At 37.9% G+C, this 26,152-nt stretch overlaps 1 protein-coding gene across 1 annotated transcript in view; it reads right to left on the bottom strand.

Annotated features, from left to right (window-relative positions):
- Positions 1–26,152, bottom strand: part of POLR3B (RNA polymerase III subunit B) — a 74,797-nt gene that overhangs the window by 6,235 nt on the left and 42,410 nt on the right. The window contains exons 20-27 of the mRNA XM_056481825.1: positions 25,274–25,483; positions 23,276–23,434; positions 21,699–21,816; positions 21,113–21,255; positions 11,189–11,292; positions 10,160–10,326; positions 7,800–7,913; positions 2,589–2,762 (exon numbers count right to left, since the gene is read on the bottom strand). Coding sequence (XP_056337800.1) covers positions 2,589–2,762; positions 7,800–7,913; positions 10,160–10,326; positions 11,189–11,292; positions 21,113–21,255; positions 21,699–21,816; positions 23,276–23,434; positions 25,274–25,483 — 1,189 coding nt within the window. The remainder of the gene's footprint in view (positions 1–2,588; positions 2,763–7,799; positions 7,914–10,159; positions 10,327–11,188; positions 11,293–21,112; positions 21,256–21,698; positions 21,817–23,275; positions 23,435–25,273; positions 25,484–26,152) is intronic.

Below are 26,152 nucleotides of genomic sequence, written 5' to 3'. Positions count from 1 at the left end.
AACTCATCATCAAAAAAGGACCAAATTTTGCTTATTGCATTGAGTGGAGTTCTGCTCCACTGTGCAACAGCTAAGTTGGAAAGTTTGCATAAACCCAGTACATCATAGTAAGCTCCAACCACATTTTTCACAGGGACAAATTCTGTCACTGCCACAGGAGCCCCTTTCCCCTGTGAAAATACCAGTTCAGGCCCCAACACTGATCTGCTGCTACTGTCTTGCAGAAAAACGTACCCAGAGGCTAGTGTTTGTGTGAGAGGAAGGGCTCATCTTCCATAAGACAAGTGCCCTTAATGCTAGCCACAAACAATGTTTCTAAAAGGTTTCTTGCAGCAATGTCTTATTAATGCCCGAGTCACTGAAAAGGCCCCTTTGGAAGTTTCTCTTAATGACTTCTTCTCTACTGTGATGCTCATTATAGGGCCACTTACTTCAGATACTGGTAGACACAGTATAAAATTTAGCAGAAGCTCTCTTACTAATTACTCTCACACATCAGACAGCTTTTCACAGAATCAGTTTGCAAGAATGTCTGGCTCTGTCTGAGACAGTAGTTCCTTTCACAATTATTTAAGTACTAAACTTTGCTACGATCTTCAAAAAATGAAATGTATTAGCAACACCTTAAAAATAAAATGTAGTATTACTTCTAAAGTTCAAATTCCTAATTTTCTTCAAGGTACTTTTACTTCCTGTAGACTCTGAAAATCTTCAAAGACTGCTCTGAAAGTCAAGGTATTATTCAAAAAATAACTGAGCTACATCTTCATGTGAGGTTGTTTAAAGGCAATGTTTTACACAGTTAGAAGTGGTTGGTTCTTTGACTTATAGCATGTCCTTCCTTTCACACTGCTTCCTACAATTGTTATTTGCATTGCAGTAGTTTTAAGAGACCTGGGTCAGAAAAAAGCCTCCCTTCTTACATACACTGAACACACGCTAAAGAAAAACTCTCAATAAGAGTTATGGCACAAGAGCCAGCAGGACCATGCCCAGCTGAAAATCACCAATCACAACAGCATGCCCAGAGAAGGGCCCATCTCTCCCCTGGATTACATGTGTTTATCCACCTCTGTCTGCACATCTGCTCCCCCAGGAGCAGACAAAGCTGGTGCTTGGTTTCTGGCCAGAAGACACATACTTCAGAAGAAAGGTATGACCAAGGGCAGAAACAGTAGCTGTCACCTTTACACATCTACAAACTGAGAATACACCTTACTTTCCTACTTCATTGTATGGTGGAAAAATCGCTCTTGAGGCATTGAAGTGAATAAAGTCCAATTTCCTGCCTCTCCCAATAGATTGATGCCGATGTCCAAGACACGGCAACTTTCCAACTGTGGTCTTTTCAAGTTTAGAAATTAATCTTTTTCCTCCTCCTTTTAACTCTCCATCTTTCCCCAACATAAATACTAGAGTAACTTGTAACTTGAACTTGCACCATTTATTTTTTCTTCCCTTAGTCATGGGATTTCAGGTCACCTATTTCTGCAAAGGTTTTAAGAAGACTGTATCTCAAATTCCTATTGGTCTCACAAATTAGTTTTCTGCTTGCCTAAAACAAAACCAGGTCAAAGCAAAATATCTCCCTCACCTCTGAGACTATAAACAGAAGTTTGTTTATCTTCTAATAATAGCGGTTTATTTTCAGCATGCTATAGGACAACTTTAACATCTCAACACTGCTGTAGAGAAAAGACAATTAAAGCAAAATCCAGTGTGTTACACATAGTGGGCTCTACACAGTTTTGACATCCATGTATGCTTCCCCTACATGAAAAACCTGTTTGTTTTCAGGAGACCAACTCAATACTGTGTTAGGTCTGAGAGTAAGACAGCAAGACCAATAGCCAGTGTAGAGAGAAGTCTCCTAGGGACAAGGCATTCAGGCAGAAGCCAGCTGAATTTCCAGACAGCTGCCTATCTCTCAAGCTTCAACATGGGATCAGCATTTGCCTGATGCTTGTTTTACAGACTACAAAGCAAAAAGTATTTGGGAGGGGCAAAGCCAAAGAAAACCAAATGAGTGAAATTATGAACTCCACAGCTAGAGAACAAGAAAGCAGGGGATATTGCTTTCTTCTGTTCTTCTGTGCCCACTCTAACTCTTCAGCCTTGTGAGGTTCAACGTGGGATTGTAACAGAGAGATGTGTGACTAGCCCATCTAGTATCCTCATTTCTGCTGGCAGAATTGTCAGGTACATTGACACTGCTGTTCTCCCCTTTTCAAAATATACATGATATATGGCATTGGGTGCTTGATAATCCCTTGCAAGAGTTGGATGGAAGGTCAGCAGTGGGATGGAACGTCAGCAAGACAGACTGAAGGGAACAGCCTGGCTGTGGAAGAGAACACCTGTGCCCCTACAGGAGAGATCCTGGCCCATTGACTACACACTCAATTCAGCCCTAACTTCAATCAGACCACAATAAAGAACCATCCCCTGTCCCCATTTTTCCAAATACCAATTTTGAACTTTTTGATTAAAGTGCATGAGACTGCTAATTGGCTCTTGTGAGCTCTTGAAAACTGAGAAGCAGTGCAAACAAGGGCGAGGCTGTTACACAGAGGCACTTGAAAACTTACCATCCAGAGTACCCCAGCAAGCCACACTGCCCACAAACATCCACTTTGAAGGCATCACTTGAAATCATCAGTCTCTCCAATAGAAGCATGCTGGCTCCATAACCTATCAAACAATCCCGTTCCATCTCTCCAAGACGTAAACCACCATCACGGGATCGCCCTTCAGTGGGTTGCCTTCGAAATAAATATTTGAGAAATATAGTAAGAATTCCACAACATACATTCTATGACTATAGCCTGTCTTCAAACTGCAGGAATCACACAGAGTTGATGGACTTTACAAACCAGAGCTGCTGATCTCACAAATGTGTTGCTCCTATACCCACAATATGATGCAGTTCTGTAAGTGCAGCATCAGGCCACAGGTCTTTACCTCACAGAACGCAGCTGAGCAAGTGAAAACAAAAAGATTTTGAAGAGTATCCAAGACAATCTGGACACAGATTTGGCACTCTTCCTTGATGAGACATTATCATTTGTAGCTAACAAAATGAAACAGTATTCAGCAGCTAATGAATCAATCATCAACCTAATGTTTCAGCTGAACCTCAGCTAAGACTAATTTCTAAAATAAAGATTGTTTTGATCTGTGAGAGAATATCAAAATAAGTCAGCAAACAAGTAGCACACATATTGCTAACTCATGATTGACACACTAATTTTTAAGTAACATTTATCTAGTTTACTTTTTTCACCTATGATGATTAATAGACTAATTTTTGTGTTCTACAGTTTCCTCTACACAAATCAAATTCTTATCTATTGTCCTTATGGTGCTAGAGGAAAATTTTAATAAAGCCATCAAATATACACTAAAGATTTTGAGGTAAAAAAACAAGGTACTGTTTATATAGTCTAACATTAAGACTGCTTAAGCCAATTCTTTGTTGGACACAATCAAAACTTCTTAACCTCTTATCTGTCATTCTTCAATTTCATAGTATTAGTTCTACTCCCATGTACCAGCACCATGATGTAGTACTTAGGCTGCAAGTATCAGAGCAATGTGTGAAGCAAAAACAATCCTGAATTCCTACAGCACTAATATACAGTATGCACTTTAATGAATATTTCCATCTTAGTATATTCCCTGAAACACAACAGCACAGAGAAGGAATTCAGCTTCACTCCCTGAAACCTCACATTTATGTGCTATTTCTGACACTTGTAGCAGTGTAATCCACCTAAAATATTCAATGACAGATCTGGCCCATTACTTTCGGAGTGCATTTTGTTTCTCTTATTTCCAACTACTGAATTTCTTAAGCTTACTAAAGATAATAAAGATAAAATTTTGCCAATTTGCTGCAAATCACAGGAAACAATTTATTAAAGCCTTCAACACCTAATAATCTTTTGTAACATATAAAAACTAAGCCTAATTACCAGATCAAAATATCTTCTAAAGATGCAAGTTGTATTTGTTTTTAGGGGGGAGTAGTTTCTCTTACTCTGACCACACTGGAACCTTAAAACTAATCTGCTTGTAATTCAAATTGTCCCTTTCATTCATATAATGTTCTGTTTTTCCCACTGTTGGGAGAATGGATAGAAGTTGTTTACATCCTGATTAAACTCCCCAGGGTCCCTTCCCCAGATGATGGCACCATCACTGTTCAGATGCTGTTTTAAAGGACTAACCCTGTGGTGAATGCAGCTTCTCTTCTGAAGTGCCAAGAGGCAGATTATAAAAGCAGTTTGGACCTCCAAGGAATCAGGCATTTGCTACAGTGCTAGAATTGCCTGAGTAGTTTTTATGAACTGACTTCTATTAACATTACTTAATACACAAGTCTGCTTTCAGAAGTTTCACCTCGTGCTGTTCTACAGGACAAAATGACAAAATAGTTTTATAAATATGAGCCCAAATAAAGTCTCATCCCAATTATGGCAGGATAAAACCTCTGAAAAAAGTATGGGGCCTCAACACCATGCATAGATATGCTATGGATCTTACAACAGACACAAGCTGAAGATTTTTAAGGCAGATGAAATTCCATTTAAAAAACATAAAAAATTCCCCAAACAAAAAACCCCAACTTGAATCATTAGCACTGTTAAGTTTCCCTTCCACTGTCAGTATGATCTCATTGAAAGACAACAAAACTGCCAACTTAAAAAGTAGCTTTCTGAAGTACCAAAAAATTCAATATTGAGATTGAATCTTTGAAATGAGTCTACCTTCTGCTTCCTAAGATTGTAAGATTCTTCTTCCAGCTCACACGAATTTTAAAATTCCTCATATAAAAAGTTTGTTAAAATGTTAGAACAGTACCTATAAAGAATTCCTGCTTCCCCTTTCCCACTATACACATGTACACTGCAGCTGTTGCCCTGGGCAACTAACTTCTTTCTTTATTCTAAATATAACATCAGAAAACAAAGGAGACTCTTGAAAATAAGATTGAGAATATCATTAAAGAGAATTTTTTTAAATATTAAGGAAAACCATAAGTTCTTAAAATCCTCAAATGCTAAATAAAATGCAGCGATGCTTTAAATTAAAAAAAAAAAGTGATCTTTATTCTATTTAACTGCTGCCTTCAGAAAAAATCATAAAACAATTATTTTCAATGTTTTCAAGAACATTAAGAATTTATTGGCACTAATTCTGCATTTTCTGCAAGAACAGTGGGCTCAGCTGAATGGTCTTACTCTTTATTTCACTGGGCAGTGGGGGAAATAAGTCTGCCCCCATGGTTTCAGCAGATCTCCCTTGTGCCTGCTAGGGAAAGCTAGTGTCAAGTTTAAATGGAGTTGTTTGCTGAAACACTGATCTCCAAGAATTGGAAGATTACCTAAAAAACACAGAAGAAGGAGGGTACCCTGTGCTCACAGAGCCACAGAGCACAGAGGGGAGCCCTGAGCAGTGTTTGTCCCACTGCTCCCCTGCAGCACAACAGGACCTGGCACATCTGACATGTCCAAAGACACACAGGTGGCAGCTCTGACAAGGTCCATCAAAATAACTAGGCATGCAGAAAGCTTACACTGCTCTCTTGTAAGAAAAATTAGAAACATCTTATCTATTAAAAAGATTCAGCAGGACTGGGTATCTGAGCAACACCACATATAGAACTGTGTCACAGATTAATTGTCAACTACCCACGGCATTGAAATTAAGGATGGCATTTCATTTTGGGTACCAGTCCAAAGGGCAACATCCTAGTGGGTTCTGACCATGTTGACAAAGAGTGCTGCTTTGCAATTCTGCAAAGTCTTGTTTTAATCAGAACAATAGCTAGAATCAGTGATGATCAAGAAGCTCAAGTATTCTGCCTTATTCCAGATGGAAATACAGCTTTGCTCTGTCACTTAGGGTACATTTGCTATATAATAAAATGCATTTCAAGACAATGACAGCCAAACTCCACGTTGGAAGTTGTTACAGGATTACTTTTAAAATCAAAAAAGAATGTTAGATGCAATCTACTCTCCAGGAAGTGCAATGGATGATGAAACAACAGTGAATATGAAAGCTGGCAATGCCGACTCTCTCAGCAGAGGCAATGGCAGTAACAAATGTTTAATTATTTGAGGAGAAAAAAGAAAATTCCTGAAAGACTAGTCAAGAGGCAGTATAAATTGAACATCCACTAGCTTTCCTGAAAGTCAAATAAGGAGCCCTAATTACATAGTATGATGCTACTGACTAAACAAAGAATTTTCAGAAAGTAAAGGATGGGGGAAATCACACAACCTTCATCTTTACATATAAACGTTATATTGACTTGGTATTTAGGTTTCCTTTAAATTCAGTATCTTTAAACAGCTGAGAAGTTGGGGAGGCAATACAAAGGCAGATCAAGGGATTTGGGTAAGCCAGAAGTTGCCATAAATCCTGTGTACTGTTAGCTAAGACAGAAAGTTTTCACTTTCATGGGAAGGACCAATATAATGCTTAATACACTGAAGAACAGAAAATGGGGCAGACAGCCTATTATTTGGGAATATCATTTATGTTCATATAGGCAAGCAGCTGTGGTTGTGCTACGCCACTTTTTCTCAATGTGGTTGATGAAAAAGTTCAGACATGAGTTACAAAATTCTTTCATGATTTCTTTTTCCAGTTCAACCCCTGATATTTATTTCCATGGAAAGCACAAGTTTGTCCTATAGAAAGTGTGAGGTTGGAAACCAAAAAGGCATAGGAAATCAGCAATGAAAAGCCAAAGAGGAAGATACCTATGCATCAAGTAGAGCAGAGACCTGGTTCTCCTTTCTCTAACAGCACATCAATAGGTAGAAGCTGCACTTACTAAGAGCTGATGTGCAGCCAGGCAAAGCAAGAGTGGTGGATCCTCACACAATCAGAGGCATAAAAATAAATGAAAAATTAAAGAATACTAATGATGCTTGTTATAGGGAAGAGTAAGGGTGGGATAGACGTGACTGTGCTTTACATTCTAAAAACAGTACAAAGATTTCTATGCTCAGAATAAGTACAAGTTTTGACTGGCCAAGAGTACCACCAATGCAGGAGGTGAGGTATAAGAGTCTACATAATAGCCCAGAAAGACTGGCAAATGCCAGTTTGGAATGATCTTCACTAGAATATTCAAGATTAGCTGGAAGTTAATTTTCTGGCAAGTTTCCCTAAATAATCCTATTGTGATGGAGAGGTGAACTAAATGACCCTTTAGAAGCATCCCCAAAGCAAAGCCTGTGTCACTAAACTCTTTTTTGTGAACAAGGAATATCAGAAACTTTGAACATGAGTGCAAGTAGACACAGACCTTGGCTTTAAGAAGAAAAAGTAAGCAGCACCAGTAAAAGCAGGAGGCTTCAATTTCCCCAAAGGGTTTCTCAAAGTATGTTGAAATATTAAACCGTACTTTAAAATTTCTTCCTTCTACTCATAACTGATTTTGTAAAACTAAAAATGTTAAAGAAAAAACAAACCTCTTTAAATATCTATATGAGCAATTTGACTGGAAGTGTCCACAGCGTGTACTGTGAATCAGAGATGGTATTTTTATCATTGCTAAGTTTTGAACCACTTAGAGCACACCTGAACCTTCAAACAACCTCCTGCCACAGTCTTCTGTCAGAGTTTTTAGTCTGCAACAATGTAATAACAGTTTGTAGCATTTTGTGCCAAGTATCCCACAATAAAAAAAAAAAAAATTGTTTTACAGCAATGAGTCAGCTGGGCACACATCTGCACACATCTGGGCACACAAGAATTTAGTGCTTAGCCTGTAATAATACCTGGTGAGCACTGCTCTGGGTCCTCGAGCTCTTGCATGCATTTTATCCAACACCATGTGCTTCAGTTTCTGGTAATATACAGGACCAAAATAGATATATGCTTCCAAAGGCTCCCTGAAAGAATAAAAAGCAAAGCAAAATTGACATCTACAGTTAGCATACATCCACCTTAAGAGAGGCAAGGGTGTCACGTACAGCAGAAATGTGAAACAATTTGGAAATAATGGGTCCTAGAAAAATGTGTTTAGGTTTTCTGGGCAATCAGCCTGAAACCCCTTTCAGGGAAATCTTCTGAACACAGGGGCAGTACACTGCCAGCACCACGTGCTGCTGTCTCCACTTCAGCAAGGAGCAATCTCCTGAACTCTGGTCTTATGTTGTGCAGACATGCTGCTACAGATGCAGGTACCTGTTTCAGCTGTACCATGGTAAGTCCCTCCTCTGTATCTGTACAGAAGTGTTTCAACAGCTTCATCAGTAGCCAGGAAGGACTGTAAATGTGTCAGACCCTGAAGAGTGACTTAGGATCTTTCTGTTTACATTCCTTCATAAAGGTAAGCATATATGTATGCAAATACATCCAGCATAAATGCTCAAAACATCCTTTTTGTAGGAGCACTTTAAGAAATTTGCATTTGTAAGAATAGCACTGGCACACTATGAGCCTGACAGTGCCCTCATCCACTAGTTCTCCCTGCACAGCACTCTGAGGCACAGCCCAAGGCCCAGATGGATGAAAGCCCTCCTTGAGTGGCTGTGCATCAGTACAGCTGCCCCAGCAGCACTGCCCAGCAGCTGCAGGGGACAAAGACTGCTGCCCTGGCTGGCACTGGGGGCTCAGATGAGCTGGGTAAAGGGCTCTTGAGAACTGCATTTAGGCACTTTCATCAGCTTGAGAACATCTGTGAGCAATCCAGAGGGTGTTACTCCATCCTGTGAGCTGGAGTATGGGTAAAGATTCCTGTGTTTAAAACACCCCCAACTGTAAGAAGAGTGCAAGCGTCTAAAGATCAGAAAGCAACCAGTGAAAAGCACTCAGTCCTTTCCCAGCTACCACCTTCAGCACTAAGAATGACCAGATTTAACAACGACAGACTCAGCATGGCAACTAATTTGTTTGGGGGGGAAAAAAAAAAGTATGTGCAATGTAAAAACAAGCAGGAGACAACAATATTACACCTCCCTTTCAGAGTCATTACTGACATTCTGCAGTGTTACTCCAGAAGTTGACTATTGAAGAAAATAATAAAACTTCATTAGACATTTGAAATCTGCAAACTTTCATATTATTATGAAATCTGCCTTCAAATTTCATAACAAACAGATTAAGCCTCTGTAACTTGCTTGGAAAAAATCGGTATCCTTAAAAAAAGTCTAAACAGGGCACGACAAAGTTGAAGTTTGGGGGTGGACTTTTAGAGCTAGATGATTTTACTTTCCCTAGGAAAAATGAATAGTCAGATTTTTTAAAAGCTACCATGATATACTAACAGGAAGTGTTTCAAGCACCAGGATACTTGATATACAATCTATGGAATATGGAGTGAATAAGGAAAATAAAATTGTATCTCTGAAACAAAAAGAGAAGCAACATATGGAATAAGTTGGTAGGAAAGGCAATTAAAATAAAAAGTATATTAAAAAAACTTGCAAAAGAGACCTAAACTTGCTCCCTGAGAAGAAGGGGACTGGAAGGATAATAAAAATAGCAGGAAGGTAGGATTAAGATACATTTTGGAAGGGCAGGCATGTGAAGCCATATGGCCTTTTCCTGTTCCTAAACTATCTTATGTTCTTTGAACTCTGTGTCTCAGAAGCCAGTCTGATCAACACAGCAGGAAGTTTGCAGATTAGAGTATTATGCCAGACTGAAACACTGCGTAATCGAAAGAGAAAAAAAGAAAAAAGGAAAAAAGAGCACACACAGAATATTCCCAAGGAACAGACCTTGCCTCCAAATCCATATTTACAGTACCATTAAAGTCAACATGAAAATGCTTATCTGATTCCAAGCATATGTAAGACTTTCTGCTTAAAGAAATCAGACATTTTTTCTCTCTCAGCAAGAAAGCCTTGATTTTAGCTTTTTTTGACAGGCAGTAAAACTTGGGAAATCTTCATATGTACCACAAGAGCCATTCCCATTACAGCCACACATACACTAGCAATATTTAAAATGTGGAACCACAAAATTCTCCTAAGAAAAAAAAAAATGCACACTACTCTTCAGCCTCTTTTCTCCATCTCACAGAGCTGTTTGCAAACAGGAGAAAGTTCCTGAGCTCTGAGACATGAGAAGATTTTTCAGATGGATTTCCCCACTCTCCTGAAACACCTAAATCTAAAGAGCAGATTCTTACCCAGTGATCCCAGATGTGACATAGTCCTTCCCTAGGTAGTTATAACCATGGCGAATAAGATCTTCACACACATCCTTAACTTTACTGCCGCCAAAAGCTGTTCCATAGTGAAATTTGCCATCAAGCACCCCAGCCTTTCCAGCCAGGAGTTCAATCAACTTTCCTACCTGTGAAAGAAAAGCAGAGTTAGCAACCTGGTCATTGGGACAGGCACATTGCTAGACTGCTCACAGCACAAGTTAGTCAGGCAGATGGCAGCCTAGGAAATTGCATGCAACAGAAGGAGTGGAAGAAGTCCAAGAACCAGGAGTACTCCTGTGTAAAGGGAAAAACTGGACTCATCACAGGGTCTGGGAACACAATTTTAAAGTCCCAAGTCAGGCAGTTTCACTTCTTCCAGTTATCTTAAAAATGGGCAGGATCTGTGTGGCCTTCTGCTGTAGGAAAGACTTGGAGACTAACTCACTGCAGTGCAGCAGGGGGATCAGAAGGGAAGATGCTAACAAAGGAAGAAAGATCAGTGGCTGTATGAAGGAAGCACTGAGGTCCCACATAAAAGCCAGGCAGTGAGGTATTTAGCAGGCAGTGACCCTGCAGCACAGGTGCAAGACTTGCCTCAGTTCCAGGGAGGCGTGTATAATTTAAGAAGTTTTATAGGTCTGGATCTATAATTGAAGCTCCTCTCCAACCTTCACCTCACAGCCTGATTAGTGGGCATAGGCAATAGGGAAGGAAGAGCAAGAAATTTTCAAACACAAAGGGTGCAAGTGAAGTATTCAGCTGCATCCCTCCTAGCTCGATACAGAACAAAATGAGAATGACGTACAAAGAGCCTGCAACCCTACTCCGTTTACAGCAGGATGTTTCAAAACAGAGGGCTGACTACTTAGAGCAGAGCAAGTGCATGGCATGATGACTGGAGAATATTCTCAGTGAAACCACACTTCAAGCTCCTTTGTCTCTAGTGGCTGATGCTCTCCTCTCTCCCTCTTGGGGACAGTGTCTCGTGAATCGAGCCGCGCCACTCACCGTCATACGCGATGGGAAGCCATGAGGGTTCATTATGATATCTGGGCAGATCCCTGTATCACAAAACGGCATGTCCTCCTGAGGAACAATCAGTCCACACACCCCTGCAGAAGAGAAAACAGTTCAATTCACAAAACAGCAAACCACCAACAGGGCTGACGCTCATCACCAGATTTTCTTCAGTGTTTTCCTCCTCCTCTCTTTCTCATGGATCACTTTTTACCCAGATTCATTACCATGACCAGTATTCCCAACCTGCAGACTAGAAGAGAGCCCTTGTGACAAGACTGGCAAAATTAGCATACCCTTACATAATGCTCCCAGTGATTTGTGAGTTAGCAAATTAGGGAAGAAAGCTTTGGATCCTATTTTCAGAAGTAACTAGAAACTTCTGTCCAATCAGACTGGAATATCTCAAGAGAAACCCAATTTTTAAAGCTGATGCTTAAATTTCCTGAAAGAAAAAAATTCAGAAATTTGGCCGCTTAGGTTATGTCTTTGTACATACGGAATTACTATTGATTTGAAATTTATTTATTGTATTTATATTTGCTAAATACTGTCAATAAAAACTAATCAAATGGGACTTTGACAGGGACTGAGAAGAGATAAGTAGGGGAAAAGAAACAAAAAGCAACAAAGATTTTTTTTCAGGTAACATCTGTTTGCTGAGCAAAGACCGCTATCAATGAATGACAAAGTGCAATCCACTCCACAGACTGCTTTTATTTTGTCAGTCCATGAACACAAACTGTCCTTTTAAAAGTTTTGGATTATTTTTTTCAGTCTCTATCAGTGCTGGATATAAAACAAAAAAAAAAAAAAACCAAACCTCCAAACTCTAAAAATATTGCAGAAAGAATAAACAGAAACGTGAAAACTCATTTTAAGTATCCATCATGCATCTCAAAATTTTCCTTCCAACCCTTACAACTTTCTATAGTGAATTCTGCAGATCAACATACTGCAGCTATAAATGATCAAGAGATCTAACATTCAAATTCAGGTGCTAAAATGCAGCTGCTTAAGCCCACACTCCTTTGAACCAAAGCTACTGTTTCAGTTGGACAATTTCTTCCAGAAGCACTTAGAGCTGAAAAAGTCTGCAAGCTATTTGAGATCAGCCTGCTGCAACTGTGCCAGAGCATGCTTTGGGAACAGTCCTGGAGTGGAGGGGGCTCCTGGAAGACTGAGGGTACTGGTTACATCCCTAAAAAGGCATCCCCTGACCAGCCAGTTCACAGGGGGATATCGGCGTCTGCTCAGGAGGGAGCTCCTCTTCCACTGTCCAAGCAACACAGGGATAGGTGTATGGGACAGTAGTTAATAGAATGAGAATGGTAAGTATGGGGGAAGGGAGCAGAAAAAATCCGTCTGGGGCAAGGGTGTGTGTGCTGTTGTATTTTGTTTTTAAACCTATTGAAACTAATTTTCATTGTTCTACTGTGATAAATCAATAACATCCTTCCAGCCCTCCCTGCCAAGCAGCAAACATTTGCTGAAAATAAATTAAAAAAACAACTCAAACTAACCCACTACCTCTTCCTTGCACAGCTTTTTTTTGTCCTAAAATTTTATACATAAATACTCTTATATCTGTTATTATGCATACATTCTGCCTTATTTGCATTTACATCTAAGAAAGCATTTAGGCTGCATCTGGACTTCACGGCACCTGTAAGCCAAGAATTAAATCTTAGCTAACTTAAAATTACTTTAGGCTCTGAAAACCTTTTATATGCCAAGCTGGTTCCCATAGCAGACAGCCACTGTGTTGTTTGTTTTGTGTGAAAGTGAATGATAAAAGATCCATGAAATCGACACAGAAAGGCAGAACAGCAGAAAGAACTGAGGGCTCTCCATCATAGCGGCTTCTACCCTCCGCTGACTTGTGTAACAATAGGACCTACACACCCAACTGCAGATCTAACACAGCTGTGCATTTCATTAGATGAAGAGCACTAGTGACACAAGTAAATAATTAACTTATTCTGGTCCGCTGACTGTGGTTATGAGACCAGTCATAGCTGACAGATTTTAATACAAGTTAACACAAAGACAGCATAATGAGCTTAGAAGTTAAAAACAAAATATTTAGACAGAATCCAGAAATGTGAAGCTCGCTAGGCCATTTATAAAGTTTCTATTTTACAGAGGGGAAAAAAAAAGGAAAAAAGAAAAAAAAAAGGGAAAGCTATAAAGCCTCAGTTCTAAGCTTCTGTATTTTAAGAAGTTGCTGAGCCTGTAGCAGATCTATAGCATCTCTGTGTGTATTTAGAGAAGCTTCTTCCTACCCTATGTTTTAAGAAAGTTCATTCAACTGTTAAAAAAACTGAAAGATATCTTTTCTATATACAATGCTACTTCTAAAAGTAAGTAATTGCAATTCATTCAAAATGTAAACCTGATTTTATTTTGCAATTGCTTGCTTTCAGAAGTTCTTCAGGCAATTAATGCTTGCAGGTCTACACTTTAAGCTCTTGAATTTGCTACTCTTTTTTTGCAGCAGAGCAGTACCAGGCAAGCCAAGGGCTGCAAAAAAGTGACCAAGTGAATTAAACCATGTAAGTGAAATTATCATTTGCAACTGGCTAATAAAACAGTAAAGGAGAGGGGGCTGGATTAAAAACAGTTCCAAACCCTGTTCAAGTATGAACTGCATTTTACAACTCAGCTGCTCAACTACACCCCACACAATATTTATAAATAAGGCACACTCAAACTGGGAGGTTGTTTTGCTCTGTGGCTCTTACTAGAGGTTAGTATTTCTTAATTGTTACTGATTTAGACATCACATGAAAATTGACCTCCAGCATTCAGAGAGGACACATGAAATAATTTGGTTTCATTCACTTCCTTCCTCTCACAATTTTAATATGCTGCATCTTGAATCGAGCAATACAACTTGATATTAAATTCTATACTGCTGTTGGCTTGAATAGCTCTCACCTATACATTCTCATCTGGGACCAGAATCAAGTATTAACAACCAGAAAAGGCTGCAGACAAAACAAAAAACAAAATACATTTTTTAATGTGGATTAAGAAGATGGTTGTGTGCTTGAGCAAGAAAGCATCTAGCAACTTGCTACATCTAATTTCTTTTCAATTGAAAAACAAATTGAATTCTAGAAAAAACCTTCTGTGTATCAATTCTTCTGTCACCTCAGAAGGAAAATCAGCGAAAATGCTAAGAAATTCTTCTACAATATCAAAAAGGAAAAAAATGTGGATTAATAAGCATGGCAGCTTAATGCAAGGGCAACAGTTTAAATTAGAATAACCTTAAATCAGACATCCACAGTGGTTTAACATGCAAGTATAAAACAGCCATAGGCAGTGTTTTTCAATGCTATTGTATGGCAGCCAATAAATGACAGCCCCCTGACTATGCACAATGGCCCCCAGCCCCACACACGCTATCAGCATCAATGCTGACAGCATCTCAAACCCGTGTACCTCCACAAGGCACTGACAGCATAAAGAGCCCCTTGCCCCTGTACTTTTGTCTGAGTTTCTTCTCCTAATCAGGAGAAACTCAGGTTTCCAGAGCTGGTACCTTTGGTGTGGTTGCCTTTACCGTTTGCTGACAAACACGAGTGCAGCCAGACTTGTAAAAGCTCAGTTTGGCGCAGAGGGAAGGGGGCGGCCGGGACGGGGCACGGACACAACACAACACTATGGGAAAGTTTTTCACCAGGCTACGATAAGGTGCCTTCTATGCACACACATGCCAAATGAAAAAAAAAAAAAATCATCAAATAAGTCAAAACAACCTAATATAGAAAACTAATTACTATCAGCAGGAGGGACATTAGAGAGCAAAGGAGACAACGTGAATAGAAGCAGCAGCAATACCAGTTTCTATCAGCAAGATAAAAAGAAGTGCATTACTAAACGTGCTTGTTTACTCATTCTGGTAAAAGAGCTAAAACTGACTTAAAAGGCATCTATTTAACTTTGCCAGATTTGCCAGAATTGGAAATACTCTTGAGAAATAAGACAATATCACATAATTAAGCAAAGTTGTAGCTGTAACACAGCACTGTATGTTACAGACAAGTGACAGGTTTGCAAAAATTAGTAAGGCTGAACAAAAAATGTACAGCTGCTTCAAAACTCTCTAATTACATACTGTGTTGGCTAACTAAGCATAAAAGAAGTCTAGAAGAAAAAAGTGCTGCATCACATAAGCTTTGTTCAATATTGAATCATTCACTGATCTATCATATCACTTGCTACATCCCATTTGACATAAGAGGTAAAGAACAGAATTAAAATTAACAGATAAATAATGCATAAGTAAACTTGATTAGTTTTCTTATTAAAAACATCACTCTAAATGAGAGGAGGTGCTAGAAGACAATACAGTTTGTACACTGCTTTCCCATGAGCTGCTGAATGGTCTGATGTGATAAATTTGCATAGTCTGAAGCACACAAAGAGCTGATTAATTGAAACCCTTACAATGCTCTGGAAGCAGCTATTGTAAAACAATAACCATAGGAACTTTACAAAATACACATGGCTGAATGAGTCAAGAGCTTAATAAAATGTGTGTTCAGGATACACTATTTGGAAACAGAATTAGAGATTTTTATTCTGTGCCATAAAATGCTAAATCACCCTAATTTCAGAGGTTCAGTTGAGGATTTACTGAAAAGGTCAGAAGGTTACCTGTTTGCTGCTTGAGATAAAAAAATGGTGTAATTTTCTTCTTAAGACAGCAATCTAAGCAGCAGTTTTGTTAAAAATAAGTTAAAAAAAAACAGTATGGGAAGTTTTAATGGCATTTTGACATTTCCTCAAATTCAACTTTTGAAGATAAAAATATGGTAAGAAATCCCTGCCTTCCCTGATGCCTAACAACTAGTAATCATCCCACATTCCTGCAGCTGATTAAGAGCAAATTCTTTTTAATGTCACTTCAACAACCATTTAATTACTGTAAACCCACTGATGTCCTATTAGAGATAAAGTACTAATTCTGACTTGCAACAGGGGGGAAAATGACACAAGTAGCCTTTAAAACTAATGTTTTATTTTAAATGTTCTGCTTATCTGTACTGTAAAAGTGCCCTTATTCCTTTTCAAAAGGAAAAAGAAGTTGATCTCCATTATGAAGTTAGGAAAGCAGATGGCAGATGCTCAAACTAATAAAAATTTCAAAAAGTAAGCAAGGTCAGACTTTGGTAGATGAGTGGTATTGTCATGAAGTTTATGTAGTTGATAATGCAGTGAATGGATTTTGTTTTGACACTAAAGAACATGATTCATTTAGGAAAACAAAGACCATCTTTCATGAATTTAAACTTGCTTCCTTGTCTTTAGAGTTGTTTAAGTGCAGATACTTCAGAAAGGTTTAATCCTTTATCTTAGATCTTCAGCTATTAAAAAGCTTCTGTTTGCCAGTTCAAACAATCTCTTGCTTAAATACAGTTTTTCCACTCCTCAGGAATACTGTTCAGTATTGCTGCTTAGTTCTGTGATCTACAGGACCTTTGTTGGAGGTGTTAATCCTTTTTCACATGAGAGACTGAGAAATGTTCTTTCAGAGAAGTGTTATATTGCTTTTTTTCACATCAAAGGAGCCCAACTTTTTCCTCATTGTGACTTGTAGCAAAGCAAGAGGAAATCTGGAAATATAATAATTTACTTTGTATGGAACTCAGATGAAGCTTCTTTAGCTTCACAATCCTTTTGCCTTCTGTGCTTTGAAAAGTGACTTTGCTTGAAGAATACAAGATTAAAACAACAAAATAATTAACAAAAAAAAGTTTTTTTCTATCCTTCTGGAAAATATATGATGCAACATAGTGAAAAGAAAATCCTGCAGTTCAGGATAAACATATAACTACCAGAGAGGATTTATTTGCAACACACTAGAAGCTTAATGACTTTACAGAGACATCCTCAGTCCCAAAGATCTTACTGCAACATCCAGTTTGAAGATGAATATTAAAACAAAGCAAAATATTTGCATTTTAGAATGCAACATGGTGGCCTCATTTGTTTGTTTTTTTTTTCCTTCTCCCCATATATTTCATTTTGAAGGACAGGCAACCTTTTCCAGGCAGCTTGGAAGGAGTGTACTTAAAACATGGACTCGCGTGAAAAGAGGGTGTGGTGGACAGGCCAGAAGTGGTGACCCTTGCCAATACCATGTTGACATGTGAGAGGACACAAAGAAGGCAGCAAATCCAGAGGCAGTGACATAGATCTACATTATTACAGAGGCCTACAAAATCTACCTACATATTTAACGAAAGGCTTTTCTATAACAAAAGGCTAAAGCTGGTTTGTGAGATTTAATCTGTTGTATCCCAGACACTTTCTAATTCCCTTACTCTGCTTCCTTCTGCTCCAGTGACAAAGCACAGCTTTGAAATACAAATCAATTTGGAATACAGGAAAAAAGACCATCAAAAAGTTTGAGATGTAGTTTGTGCAATCTCTTATTTTGCACATATTTAATTATTTAGAAGCCACTACTACTATGATTCCATTAAATCAAATCAAATCTCATCTTCATGCAAAATAAATACATTTCACAAAAAAGACTGACAGTGCACACAGACATATGCTTTTTGTCCTTCTCATTGAACCAAGGTACTTGCTAGTTTAAGCACATTATATGTTTAAGTGTCCCTGTGGCAGGCTTAAATCTAACAGGCACAAATTAAACTTGAAGTTGTAATTGCCTACCTTCAGACCAACATGAAAGAATAAATTCAGAGCTAATTAAAATTTTTCTCAATAGAAGAAATTAAACTGTTAGTATTATGGTTTCTATTACATAACTGCCAATATTCTTCTGATATGATTGATCCTTCCCCAGTCTGATGTCAGAGGATGATACTAGATACAATGTTTAAAAAGTTACCAAAGGAGGTTTTCTCTTTCCTTTTCATGACTTTTCCCCAGCTCTGCTATTGTCAGTATTGGCTTTTTCACTGTATGGTTAAACTTCAAAACAGTGAACTGCACTGTTTTTTCAGTATTTTTTTCTTAGTATCTATCAAATGTATCTTCTCTATATTCCTCCTTTCTTCCATTTACTGTAACTTCTTTTTCTATAATGCACTATAGGGCAGTAAACTGAGAGGTTTACTGCCAGGAAGGGCTATGAGTTCTAGTAAAATATAGTAATTTGGAATATGATCACTTCCCTGATCACAAGGGATTATTACTACAGATTGATGCATGGGACAGCTACAGGCACAAGCCTGCAGACTCTGTAACACAACTGCTGCAATGTTCCTACTCATATATCCAAAACCAAGCTGAAAGGGACATTCTAAATAATTTATGGGTTTGGATTATTATTATTATTATTATTATTATTAGTAGTAGTAGTAGTAGTAGTAGTAGTAGTAGTAGTAGTAGTAGTATCCCAAGCACAGATACAGGGTGATCAGCCACAGTTAATCTGATGCAATGCCAGGCATAATTATGGTGCCCTCAAAGTTTCCTACAGTATTTAGGATATTGCTCTTCATTACCATGGGATTTCCACAGGTAGTTGCTTGCTCTACATTGTGAGATGTCCTATGTGCATTTTGTCATATGGAAGGTCCTTAGCACCCTAAAGTCATACTGCAGCCTGCCTGACACAATTCTATTTCCTTCTGTCATGCTTCCACTTCCACTCACAGTTCTACACTGTGGAACACTCTTTTTATTATTTTTTTGAGAGATATGAAAAAAAATGCATTTACATTTTGTTCAACTATTCCATCAGGTGCACATTAATAGCCCAAACTAGGAGAAAAAATGTACCTACTTCAGTTATCCAGGCAAATCCCTATAAATATTTATCATGATTAACCAAGCAGCTTCTTTACTATAATTTGGAGCCTTTTTTTTTTTTTTTTTTTTTCAATTCTAATAAGAAAACTTGTCCTGCACAGTACTGATTGCATTGTTAAATAACTTGCTGCTAAAATACTGCATACCACTTATAAGGAGAAGGTTTTAATTAGACAAAGCTGAAACTGTATCAGGAAATAGGCATTGCTCTAACAATGCTCCTAAGTTTTTAAGCACTGCACAACTTTACTGTGTTTGAGACTGAAAAGCTATTTGAAAGAGAATTTACACAAAATATTCCTGAAGAAGGATCTTCCCTGAGAAAAGGAAGAACAGGGCAGTTGAACATTCCAATTGCTTAGCTCCTGGTTGCCTCTGAAGCTAATGGTCTTCCTCCCCTTGCTTATCATAACTATCCTATAAGGCTGCAGTGCAAGAACTAGACTCAGTTTAGGAAGGAAAATCAAGTATGTAATGCTGCTTCCTTACTTCTTTGAAACTTTCAACAGTACTGATTCCCAAATCATTTGTATCTCTAACTTTGCATTTTTAGATCAAAAACCATCCTGGAAATGCAATCAGGAAAAATGTTTCAATGCTCATCAGAAGAGCTTCTCTTCCTCAATAACAACAGAAACAACGGAAGCATTTTCTGAGAATACAGTTTCAAAAATCAGTTTTGTGGGTGTGTGGAAAGACACTGTGGAATTGCAGGTGATCTTGCAGAGAGCTGGATGTACTGAGAAAGGCTATGCTGACTATTCTTATAGATAACACACAAATTTGAGGCAGTATCTGTTAACAGCTCTCCCTGTGATACACTACTGCCTTCTGCACCCATTTTACCTCTTCTGACTGACAGGTCTGCTGTAGGTAGATGTCCTGATCCTCTAAGCTGGACACCACAGAAATGTGGATTACTGTGGTTAGCTCTGCATTTCACGAGAGGGATGCAGCCTTTCACTTTAGTTACCCTGGCCAGTAGTTATTGGGACAGGATTGCAAGGGGTATATGGGCTGCAATGGAAAAGATTTGGTATATCAATATATCAGTATCAACCTCTTTACCTTTCCATCACATCTGACAAGAGACCAAGCAATGGTCTCAAACCAAAACACTCAGGCAACAGCACGGCACATACACTAACACAGGTTATGCTTCAAATACTACAAATCTTGAGTTTCCAAGTGTACAGAATGATGAAAACATGTCAAAACCTGTCCTACACTGACAACAGTGGGAACAAAATATGCTTTTAAGCTGGTTGCAGTCAAGATGGTTTTCAGTCACTTCCTTCTTAACACCCTTTCCACACCTTCCAACTGTCTGAGATTCAGAGGACGATCTGAGACTCGTATTTTTTACATTCAGGTCATGGGGAGTTCACTGCTTTTTTTCAGTAGATACAGAAGTCAGCTCCTGATTTTCATTTTTCTAGTAACATTAAAACTTGAGAACTACATGCCACCAAGAAGCTTCCTAGTAGGTACTCATTTTCAGGTTTTGGTCAGAAGATCCAGAGGTGCTCCAGATCCTGTCCCAGGTATATTTTTAAAATTGTTTTTAAAAAATTAAAATTAAAAAAATTAAAATTAAAAAATTTTAAAATTTTCTTTCTGCTCTCTGCTGGTGCACTCCTAGTTGTGTTCCTGATTTGCCTCCCTTTTACACCATGGTTCTGAGTTATCTACCAGCTGTCTTGTCTTTAGAGCAGAATGTCTGCACAGACCTGCAAACATCCCATTTTATCTCTCATCTTTTCTGTCTATTCAGAACCTCCCCAATCTCTCTATTGACAACTCACTGACAAATCCATCACCTAAATCCAAATTATGACTTTAAAAACCCCCAGCCTACCCTACAAGCCCTGTACTTGTTTAAATGGCAACTACTGCATCTTCCAGATTCACAAATCAAGTGAGAGTTGTCTTTGCTAATACGTTTCTATTTCAGAAACATCATTGCTAAATTAGGTGAACTTCACAAAAAAAACAGGATATGGCCTTCTATCACTGTATTCATAAAAGATCTGAACCAGTCAATGGAAACATATGCTATGTACGTACAGAAGGCATATATAACATGAATTCATTTTTATTAAATGTGTCCTTTACCTTTCTGCCCATGACGACTGCTAAATTTATCTCCAATTTCTGGACGTCTGGTTTGCCTCAGCAACATTTTGATCAAGAAAGCATCCTCTGCATTTGATGAAATCATTACTTTTTCAATGTAAGAATCAGTGGCACCTTTGTAGCTAGTAAAAGAAGCCAAAACATTGGTTTTAATTCTATGAACCAAACATAAGTTACAGACAAGTATTCGTGTCTTGGTAAGCTCCTGACTAAACTATAATCTTCATGGAACTTACCTATGAGGAAAAATTATTTTATATTTATATATATATTTACATACAAGTTCCAAGTACAGCATGTTTCTGGAAAAGTTTTAAGAGCCACAATATAAACTAAGGGAGAATTAAGCTTAACTTGTAAAGGATAAGGAATGGGTTTTTTTCAAGTGGGCTCTTCTTGACACCAAAAGCTTCCTCATGTATTGCCAATTTCTTGATCTTCAATTAAACAAACAACAGTCAAATACAGTTATAGTTGAAGAAGGTAATTTTCTAGAATTGACTACATTCTCAGACACCTTTCCTTCATGTAATTTGCCCAGCTCTGAAGATATATTGCAACATACGTTACTGGCACATCTTTGTACTGTGGCTGCTGAGGCACACTGCTTCCTTCCAGAGGTGTCTGGGTCACAGTTGGCATAGATTTGTTCACAAGGACTTGCTTATTTTCTACTTTTTCACCTACAGAGAACAAGAAAAAGAAGCACCATGAAAATGTGTCTGACTGTGTTGGAAATACATTTTAAGCTTCTTAAAAAAAAAACAAAGTAAGGTGGAAGACGAACTGGGAGGAACATGCCCAAGAAGTATGCTCTGTTGTTTTACTAAATATTGAATAGTAAAGGAATCACTAAACCAGTTTTCTTTGGTAAACCAAAGCAGAACAGTTTGCATAGTGGGTGCACTATGAAAACAATATTCAACATACCCTGGATTGAAAGTCTGCACAAAAGCATCTGAAGTCATCTGCTCTAAGTATGGAGAAAATTAACAGGAACATTAACTTTGCCTTGACTGAACTGACAAATTTCAGAAATTCACATCTAAATTTGGGACAGCCCACCATTTCACAATGAGCTGTGCAAGATTACTCTCAGTCTCTCCTCATATTTACATATTTCTATTGATACTATTTCTATTGATATGGTGTCATATATTGCTTTCTCCTGTTCTATCCCCTTATCCTGCCCTTTACATTGAAAACCAGATCAGGAGGCTGCCCAATGATACAAGTGCACACCAAGTATCAACCTCCCATCTCCTCCACTAAATTACACTGAACTTCAGCCTGTGTCTCTTCTGTCCACATGAACTATCTCAAATAGGTTTTTACCTACATGCTGAGAACAGTCTCAGTCTGGAGCTCAGCCCAGTCCTATCTATCCTAATACTTCAGACGATTCTTGCCCTTTTTTTCTTAATTAACTTTGAAAGCTCCATTGTGATGTGTTAAAGAGCAAAATTGACCCAACTGTGTTACTATAATGGAATTAAGTTTAATGTCCTTCCTTTAAAACACTTTTTTTACTAGACCTTAGGAGATCTATTAAGCCATTTTCTAACTAAATGATGACACTATGGGATGATTCTTTCTCAAATCTATTACCATTGGAAAGTTACACACCTCTCTTTACATTTATATTTATTTTTCTTATATCTCTCCAAACTTCTTTCTAAAGTGTTAAAACCACAAGGTTTTATTTCCTCAAACAACGGCATTAACTGACATCTTGCTAGGAGATTTTGATGCATGAAATCAAAATAATAAGGAGTCTATCCTTAAGAAAACAACAGTACATGACAGACAAACAGGGAAAAATTCCAGTATTAAAAACTTGCCAGTTTAGGAACATAAGAATACAAATTTTAATGCTTCAGTAGATTCACACTATTAAAAATTCACTCTTCTACTTAAATATAAAGCTGCTTTTTTCATGTACAAAAGTCCCCTCAATGACTGATAACATGCTTCTTTCAGGAACTAGCTTTTTAAATTTTCCATCATAATACTGTTGTCTTCAAGACAAAAAAACTCCCATAAATGCTAAGCATAAAACAAGGTGCACAAGAAATACTGACAGAACAATAATCTCCACCCTGACTATGAACATGCCATGAATGAACATGCAGTTTGACCTACCTGGAGAGCAGATACCATCAGCATCTAAAATCTCATGGCGCCAGATGGGTTTACGGGTTGCTGCATCCAGCATCGGCCCCATCACTTTATCAAATGTCTGATTCGTGTAACGCTTCAGGGTACACTTGGCGTTCTTGTACACAAGACACCTTCCAAAACCTAAAATGGAACACAAGCTCATCTGACTAGGAGTACAAAGATCCCTTACAACACATGATTGGGATAAAATCTGAGCAACGGAATATAAAGTTTTTTTTATGAGATTATTCATTGGCTTGAACATGCATAACTTTGTACATGGATACCTAGTGGTGCACAACTTAAACAGCAGATCATGTCCACTACTTTTTTTTTAGACACTGGATTACAGTTCAATTCTGAACTGTGCTAATCTGCTTCTGTATCTCTGCACATACACGCACACATCGTTTCTCTTAAAATCACTGAATCTCTTGAATAATTTTGGTGGTCTCCAGGAAGATGTAACATGGGAGAAGTGACTGTAATAGGGTGAGAGGAGCATCTCTTCCTTTCATGATTTCTAAAAAACCTTTTACTCATGTCTGTAGCCGGCATAAGCTAGTCTTCCAGGAAAGTACTGAGTGTTTAGTATAATCAACCCATTATTCTTTTTTTCCTCACCTGAAATCACATATAGAGTTATAATATAAGTAGGTTTTAGATGAGAAAAGTAGCATCTGTGGAATTTCACTCCAAGTACAGCAAATAACCATGATACTGAAGGCTTTAATCACATTTAGAATTACGGAGGCCCAAGAGCAAGGCTTGCTAATAATCCTGCAGTATTTTAGTTCATCAGAAAGATGGTTGTGGCCACCTACAGTACATCTATATCTTCAGATTATGTCAAGTAATTCCTGACAAGCACCACAGCTCTCCCTGTAAATGTTACCAGTCTACCAGAAAAGAAAACATTCAGTTTTAAATCATGCCTGTTGTTGTTTTAGAAAAGGAGGCATAAATTAAATGCAGCAGACATTAATGCCAAAGATACATGTCTAGGAATACTATTATTGCTGCCTAGCAACAAGGAGGAAGGGAGTGGGAGGGGTGGGGAATAAAGTGATGGAAGAATCTGATTTTGGCCACCCAAAACTAAAACCAATTTGACCACTGCACTATGCCTGCTCTCAAAAGAATTTATTGAGAAAAGGGAAAGAAGAGAGACTAAGTTTTCAGGCAACTCTCCTCCAGCCCTCAGCAGCATTAACGTGAAGTGCTGAAGAAGTGTGGAGAGAGCAAGACAGGCTAGACCTGCACAAACATGGGTCTCTGTTAGTTAACCTTCCAGTTGGTACTTATATTCTTTTACTTAAAATACACTGCACCAGAGTTGGTATTTTTTTTAAGGAAGCAGTCATTATTTTAGCTCTGAATAAACACTAAATTATTTTGCTTTAGACAGTACTGTTGTTTTCCCTCAGAAAGTAAGCAATACTGCCTCAGAATAGCAAGCTTACAAAGACAAACTGCCTCAGGTTCTATTCCTTTCCTAAATAAATTCACAAATCCAATTTCATCCACTGCTTTTGTTACTGGTGCAAATAATCAGACCTCTCTTAGTAATGAACAAAGGTTCAGGTAACCATCTAAAAAGCAAGCCCTACAGAACAGATTAACTCATGACTTATGTTTTTTGTAAACTATTTACACTTTTTTATTTGAGGTCAGAAGTTAGCCCTTTTTTCTTATAATATCCAGACTCAGAAGTTTATACGCATGTTGGCAATTTCACCACACAATTGTATGCATGGAGTTACAATCACTAATCATACAGAAAACAAACAAAAGTATTCAAAGCAGTTTGGGAATTCAATTTCTTAGCTGGAGATCTAATGCTCATAACTGTAACAGAAGTTATTACAGGGTAACACTACAAGAAAATTTTATTAGAATTTTATTTATTATTTATATTTATTTATTAGAATTTTTTTGGAACAGACACTAGAGAAGTGGGAAAGAGTTGATGGATCCTACCTCTGTCCAAAGAGGCCTTGTTTAAGACAAGAGCATCTTCAATATCATAGCCACTGTAGCTCATCACAGCAACTGTGGCATTCTGTCCAGCAGGGAGTTTCTCAAAATCTATCAGTTCTATTGTTTTTGTTTTCACCATTGGCTTCTGTGGATAGGCAAGGAGATACATCAGAGTGTCTATCCTGTTTCTTTGATTGTATCCAATAGTACCTGCATATAGAAGTAAAAAAAACCCAAAAAAACAAAAGCAGTGAACATTAGTAAGTTTTCCAGGAATGTCTTGGCTAAAAAATTACCAAAATGCATATTAATAAAAATCAAATAGGAATTCTTCAAGAAAAGAAGGGGAAAATAGCAAAAGAATCAAAACAAAAAAAATTTTATATTACTATATTTAAATAAATATATAAGTGCGTTTTTAATTTAAGCTCCCAGAAAGAATTATTTATTTTCTCTTGAATAGTGAATACTTAAGCATCAATGCAAAAAGAATAACAACACAAGAAATAAAAGCTATTTGACTAAATGCAAATATGATGGGTTTTTTAATCATAACACTGAATCCTGCAAGTATGAAGTTTGCTTTTATTGTTCTTATAGCCAGCAAGTTTGGGGTTTTGTTTGTGGAGTTCAACTTGTGTTTCAGAGACCTGATCCAAAATTACATGAGAATCAATAGAAAGACTATCACTGAGTTCAAGAGAAACTGTGGATCAAGCTCTTCATCTTCAACATCATTATTTCCTTCTTTTTTTGGACAGCAAATGGTTCAACAGCAGCCTGTGCTAGAATGTGACGGAGTACTAACAAAGCATACCACTAGCAGCAGCCAAGAGTGATTTACTTTCTGAAATTAGAAGCATTGTTGATAGAAAGACT

The sequence above is a fragment of the Oenanthe melanoleuca genome, chromosome 1A (genome assembly GCF_029582105.1).
Source record: "Oenanthe melanoleuca isolate GR-GAL-2019-014 chromosome 1A, OMel1.0, whole genome shotgun sequence".
Classification (NCBI taxonomy): Eukaryota; Metazoa; Chordata; class Aves; order Passeriformes; family Muscicapidae; genus Oenanthe; species Oenanthe melanoleuca.
Note: the sequence above shows the minus strand (reverse complement) of the source record. Positions and strands in the feature narration are given on the sequence as shown.